Raw genomic sequence first — 6,892 nt, forward strand, 5'->3', positions numbered from 1 at the left:
CACTTTTCCAGAACTGGGTTTGGCAGCGCAAGGTCTCTCAGCTCTCTAGGAGAGATATCATTTCCCAACTCATTTCTATGCTGTTTGGAGAGATTTCCTTTCTTACGTACCAAATTCAGATACGCAAAACTCCCAGCAAATCACGAAACTGGGCTTCCATTATGCGTTTTGCTGCTTTTATTTTTCTGCAATTTGTGCCTTTTATTTACTTTTAAAAGAAAATAAAACTTCACAGATTTGGAGCCGTTGAGGCGAGGCGAGGCGCGGAGAGGCGAGGCAAAGGTTGACAGCGGGAGCAGAGGCAGGAGACAGCGGGTTGGGTTGCTGGCAATGGCCGCCCGAAGCTACTCTTCCGAACAGGATTCCTTAGAGGAGTCCCCATTGAAGGAGTCATCCTCAACCTGGCGAGACGAGGCGCCGAGAAGAAAGGGAAAGTTTGGCGGCGGGAGATCGTGGGTTTGTTTCCTAGCAAAGCCCCGCAGCAACTCTTCCAGAGATAATTCTTCATCGGCGTCATCATCGAAGGAGTCATCATCAACCTGGCGTTTTTCCGGCTGCAAGGACTCTACAGGCAAGACATCAGACCAAGAGTTAGGGTTTTCCTCTCCAGCCTCGTAACTAGTCTTGGCCTCCCGCTCCTTCTCCCCTGCGGAATTGTGGGAATTGTTCCCTTTGGGTGTGCATTTTTGGATGTTTCATTGATTGTTTGTGGCTAATTTTGTTATGTTGCTGCCATGTTGTTTCTTCCAAGTTGTAAGCTGCCTTGAGGATAGTTTGAAGAAGAAGAAGAAGAAGAAGAGTTTGGATTTGATATCCCACCTTATCACTACCCGAAGGAGTCTCAAAGCGGCTCACATTCTCCTTTCCCTTCCTCCCCCACAACAAACACTCTGTGAGGTGAGTGGGGCTGAGAGACTTCACAGAAGTGTGACTGGCCCAAGGTCACCCAGCAGCTGCAGGTGGAGGAGCGGAGACGCGAACCCGGTTCCCCAGATCACGAGACTACCGCTCTTAACCACTACACCACACTGGCTCACACAGTTTGAACTTTGGAAAGGTGTCATACAAATAAAATTATGCATGCATGCCTGTGAGAGGGAAGCTGGGATTCCTAGGATGTTGAGCATAAGGAGAGCCTGCTGGATCAAGCTCATAGCTGTCAACGTTCCCCCCTTTTTAAGGGAAACTCCCTTACTCCGAATAGGATTCCTCGCAAGAAAAGGGAAAAGCGGACAGCTATGATGAAGCTATCAACCTCTCTGCTCCAACTTCTTGCTCCCACGGTGGCCAACCAGCTGCTCTAAAGGGAAACCTGCAAGGCCCTGATCCGAGCATGAAAACAACTCTCCCCACCTCCTTTGGTTCATAGCAAGTGGTACTGAGAAGCAGGGCTGCCTCCATTAGAACAGGCGGAGAACAGCCATTGCAGCTGCCTGCTGTTGATCGCCTTCTTTTCCTCCCTGATTTTATCATGTTCAAGCTGTCTTGCTTGGTGGCCACCTCTGCCTCTTGCTGGAGTGAGTTCCATAGTTTAACAGGGTTCAAGTTTCCCGGGAGCAGGGCTGGGAGGCAACACTGTGCTCAGGGGCCAAATGAGAGTGAGGAGGCGACAAGTCTCGGGCTCCCCGTTCAGTGCGCAGGGAGCCCGCTGGGCTTTGAGGGGCTGGTGGTGGGACGGACACAGAGCTGCCTTCGCGCCCCCCCCTCCGGCTCCCAAATTGGCGAGGCAGGGCTGAGCCACTCACCGTCAGGACTTGCAAGTACTTGTAAGAGCTCTGGGTTATTCCCAGTCCAGAAGCTCAGGTCATCATTCCTGTTTCGGAGTGGGATGAGATTTAATCCTCGTAAGATCATATATGAAAATCTGATAATTAAAGAAGGAGATAAGTGGAACTTGAAACCATATGAAGAGGTTAAAGGAAAGGTGAATGATTGGTTGCAATATTTTCAATTGAATGCAATGTTTAAAAAAAAGATGCAAGAAAAAGGTTTTTTAGGGAAAAAAATCAAGGTTTCATCAAGAAATCTTGAATAGTGATGTAAAAATATTGTCAAAAATGTATAAATTATTACTTGAATGGCACACAAAAGATGAAGAAGTAAAAACGGTTATGATTCAATGGGCCAAAGATCTTGGTTATAATATACAATTAGAGGAGTGGATAAAACTATGGAAAGAGGGAATGAAATTCACCGCATGTAATACGATAAAGGAAAATGTGATGAAAATGATATATAGATGGTATATAACTCCTGTGAAACTTGGAAAGATGTTTAAAGTTAGTAATAAATGTTGGAAATGTCAAGAGAAAGAAGGAACATTTTATCATATGTGGTGGGAATGTAAGAAAGTGAAATGCTTTTGGGAAATGATTTATAATGAGATGAAAAAAATGTTGAGATATACTTTTGTAAAGCATTGTTACTTGGTATAGTAGGGAAGGATGTTGAAAAGAAAGATGTGAAGTTATTTAGATATGCAGTAACAGCAGCCAGAATTTTGTTGGCCCAAAAGTGGAAACAGGAAGAAATGCCAACGAGGGAAGAATGGAGAACGAAACTGATGGAATATGCAGAAATGGACAAATTAACTGGAAAAATTAGAAACCAACGTGATCAGAGATTCACCGAGGACTGGAACAAATTTACAGAGTATATGAAAACTGTGTGTGATCAGGAAATAACGCTTGTTGGATTTCAAGAATAGGGATTGTCTAAGTGCAACATAAATGTATGAAATGTGAGAAGTTGTGATAAATATGAAAATTGTCAGATAGGCTGATGGAAGTCTAAAAGAATGTATAAGTTAAATTGGATGTTTAACTGTAAATGGATTGGTTATTGGAAATTTGAATAAAAATTAATTTTTTTTAAAAAAATCCTCGTAAGATCTCTGAAATACCTTCAGCCAGATCACGGTATTCATACTGTGCCCTGTATCGGAGTTGGGGGAGGAAAGTGTTGAGGTGGGCAGCACTCAGCTCCTCCCAACTTAAACCCATCACTGTCGCCTGATCAGAGCCAGGTCACCCCACTGGGAGCAGCTGTGGGTTTTCCCAAGAAAAATTAGGTGCCCGTAGGCACCATGTCCACCCCAGCTGCTTGCCTGCCTTCCCACCCTCTCCGTCCCTCCCACCCCTCCCACTTTGCCACTGCCCCCACTGCTGCCACTTCCCACGGCTGCAGGTACAGCCTCGTGGAGGTGCTTTGACACGACCCTTTGACCATCGCCAAGTGAGAGCTGGACCATCAAGAAGGCTGATTGCCAAAGAATGGATGCTTTTGAATTCTGGTGATGGAGGAGACTCTTGAGAGTCCCATGGGCTGCAAGAAGCCCAAACCTCTCCATTCTGAAGGAAATCAGCCCTGAGTGTTCACTGGAAGGAGAGATCCTGAAGTTGAGGCTCCAAGACTTTGGCCACCTCCGGAGAAGAGAAGACTCCCTGGAAAAGACCCTGGTGTTGGGAAAGATGGAGGGCACAAGGAGAAGGGAGTGGAAGGCAGTGGAAGACAGGAGTGCTCTGGTCCAGGGGGTCACGAAGAGTCGGACATGACTAAACGACTCAGCAACAACAACAAAGCGCCTTCCTGGAAGTTGCCCGGTGACAGGCAGCCAAGGCAGTGCCTTCAGCCCGGCAGCGGAGGAAGCGGCAAAGGTGTGGGGATGGGGGGTGGGAGAGGGATCGGGGGTCAGGCAAGCGAGGTGGTGGTAAGGCGCACCTGCCTGCACCGTCTCAGAGAAAGCTCTGGCTGTGGGGACGTGGTTTCTGTGACAAGGCCCTGGCTCCCCCAACAAGGCGCGCTGTGCGTTTTCTGACCTCCACATTCAAGCTTGGGGATTTTCAACCCTCCCCCTTGCACTGTTCCTCCTGGGACAGTTCCTCCCCATAACTGCCTGTTTGCTTATTGGAAGTGTTTCTGGTCTGCCCCTCAGGCAACAGTCTGAAAGGTAAAGAATAAAGCGCAGACATGGAGACAAACGCTGCTCCAAAGGAAACCTCCAGCAGCAGCAGCAACAGAAACCCAGGTGAGAGAGGGGATGGAGAGGAACCAGGTAAGTGCAGGAGAGGCGGCTTGTGGGGCAAGAACAGATCATCCTCTGTTTGGGGCTCTGGGTAGGAGTGCCGCCTCTGAGATGGGCTGATGTGTGGGGAGCGGATGGGAGGGGGAATCTCTGATCTAAGGAAGGGGTCAGCAACCTGTGGTCCACGGGGGTCGTTTAACCGGCCCCCGAGCCGCCCCCAAACTGAGCTGCTTGTTCGGCGAGTCCCCGCACACTGCAATAAACCAGCGCAGCACGGCGTGGGGACTCGCTGCTGTGGCGCCGAAAATTGTGCCTATGCATGCGCAGACACCGGAAATCATGCATGCGCGCGCTCCCACTCGCTGACAATCTGGCCCACGGAGAGATCTCCGCTGGAGTGAACAACCCAGGCGAGGCAAACCTTGCCAACCTCTCCTCTAAGGTGCCCCAGCCTGGATGCTTGGGGGGCGGGGGAAGCCAAAGTTCTGCTTTGTATCATTGCAGGAAGGGACTGCAAAAGATGACCCCCGCTTTCACAAAACAGAATCACAAAACAGAGAAACCAGTAGGAGAACACTTCAATCTCCCAGGACATTTTATGCAAGATCTCAAAGTAGCTGTTTTACTACAAAGGAATTTCAGAAATAGACTGGAAAGAGAAGCTGCTGAATTGCAACTCATTACCAAACTTAAAACCATGGAGAGACCTGGTCTGAACAGAGACATTGGATTCTTATCTCATTATACATGACTAAGCCATTTCTCACCTTCTCACCCCTTGCCTTTTCCTGTAAGACCTATTGCAGTCGTTAAGAGTCGTCAACAGGCTCATCTCAGCTATCTGCCAATCACCCATTCCCACCACCCTTCTGAGTAATACCCCTCCCCACCTTCTCACTATATAGAAGGATCTGGCAACTTCTGTTTCAGTGTATCTGAAGAAGTGTGCATGCACACGAAAGCTCATACCTAGAACTAACTTAGTTGGTCTTTAAGGTGCTACTGGAAGGAACTTTTTTATCCCCGCTTTCTGGTTTGTGAACTCTCTAGGTCTAATGCATGCTCCTTGAGAGCCCCAGAGAGAGCCCAGCTGTCCTAAGAAGCTTGCAAAGAGGGTCCTGTCAAGGCTATCGGCATAGAACGTGGGTCGGCAAGCTAAGGCTCGGGGGCCGGATCTGGCCCAACTGCCTTCTGGATCCAGCCCGCGGACGGTCCAGAAATCGCTGTGGAGATCGGCATGGGGATTCTGATCATTCGGGCTTCGTCATTTCCCCACGGCGGCGGCTCCTCCCTCCCTCCTCCTGGCTTTTCCCTGCCCTGCCTAGAGGAGGAAGGGGGCTGGGCTTTGTTGAGCTGCGGATGGCTGAGTGCCATTTTACGCAGCCCTTCTCCGGACCCAGCCCTTTCGCGCCACTCATCGTCCCTCCACCACCACCACCACCCGCCCCTGCCGCTCGCAAGGCACAGGTAAGCAGCCACGGGGCTCGTCCGGTGCTGTGGAGAAGGGAGTCGGTGGGGTGGTGGTGGTTTCCTTCAAAAGATAGTCCAGCCCCACAAGATAAAAATTGTTGGAAGTGTAAGGAGAAGGAGGGGAATTTCCTCCATATGTGGTGGACGTGTCCTAGCCTCACCTGTCCTTTACAGAGCCAGCTTCCTCCACCTTCGCCTCCTCATTGGCTTGTCGAATCTGCCGCCGTATCCCCTGCTGCAAGCGTCCTGCAAAGCCGTTGGCTCCATTGCCTGCAAGGAGGAATCCAGTCCAGGGTGAGGGTCGTGCTCTCCACCCCCCTGCCCACGCCTCCCTTCCTCCTCCACCGAGGCGTAGCCACAAATCAAGTAAATAAATAAAAATACTCAGAAACTGACCAAACAAGCCGCAGGTAGCTCGGTTCTGCCCCCCTAACAAAAGTCCTGCCCCCCCGAAATCCTGGCCATGCCCATACCTCTATGATGCTCCACACCTCTATGATGGCATCCAGCTCCTCTTTGACGGGCACCTAGCCCAGCACCCTCATGATGGTGCCCAACTGCTTGGTGCTGATGTCTTCACTACCATCAGCATCAAATCATAATCATAATCACAAACATAATAATAATCATTTATTACTTATACCCTGCCCATCTGGCTGGGTTTCCTCAGCCACTCTGGGTGCCTTCCAGCAGGAGATTAATAATACATTAAAACATCAGTCATTAAAAGCTTCCTTCAGAGGTCCTTCCACCACCAACTGCAGCACCCTCCACCTTCCTTTGCTCAGAGATGGGTTGAGATTTGCAGGGGCTAGTTTGGTTTTCGCCGGAGCCCTGAGGTCCACCAGCTGGAGCCAGCTGCACAGCAGCAGCTCAGGGCAGGGGTGTCTACTTAGAATCCCGTCCGTGAAGAAGCTAGGGCATAAATACCCTAAACTGACTCCCCCCGACTCCATGCCTTCCTGAGTCCTTGCCCCTCCAAGCAATCCCCAAACTTACATAGTATGGATGGCAGCAGAGCCCAGAGGATGAGCGAGGGACCCATTGCGAAGGAGAACCTGGTGGACCTCACGCTGGAAGGCAGCTCTGAATGGTGCTCAAGGCTCAGATCGGCAGCCATATATCCTCCTCCCTCCCCCCTCTCCCCCGCCTCTCCTGGGTTGGGCTGGGACAGAAGCCAAGCGGATTTGAGTGTGTGGGTCCAGCTGGCTCCAGGTTCAGATAATTTCCCCATGACAGCCAATCAAAAATAACACAAGAGGCACCTGCTGGATCTAGCCAATGGCCATCTGGTCCAACGTCCTCTTCTCACAGTGTCCAACCAGGATCTGGGCAGAAGAGCAATACTCTCCCCTGCTGTGTTTTCCAGCCCCTGGTTTCTGAAACGTTGCTGCCTCC

General features: G+C 50.2%; 1 protein-coding gene across 1 annotated transcript; it reads right to left on the bottom strand.

Moving 5' to 3' along the window:
* Positions 1 to 330: 330 nt before the first annotated feature.
* LOC310708871 (uncharacterized protein) lies at positions 331 to 6,570 on the bottom strand. Its single transcript, XM_083507785.1, has 4 exons — positions 6,494 to 6,570; positions 5,656 to 5,764; positions 1,746 to 1,864; positions 331 to 565 (listed from the first exon to the last, which is right to left on the bottom strand). Exons 1-4 carry the CDS (start codon positions 6,537 to 6,539, stop codon positions 345 to 347), a joined length of 495 nt encoding a protein of 164 aa, XP_083363911.1. The 5' UTR covers positions 6,540 to 6,570; the 3' UTR covers positions 331 to 344.
* Between the last annotated feature and the right edge of the window lie 322 nt (positions 6,571 to 6,892).

The sequence above is a fragment of the Podarcis liolepis genome, assembly GCF_965112155.1.
Source record: "Podarcis liolepis genome assembly, chromosome: 6".
In the NCBI taxonomy this organism is placed as follows: domain Eukaryota; kingdom Metazoa; phylum Chordata; class Lepidosauria; order Squamata; family Lacertidae; genus Podarcis; species Podarcis liolepis.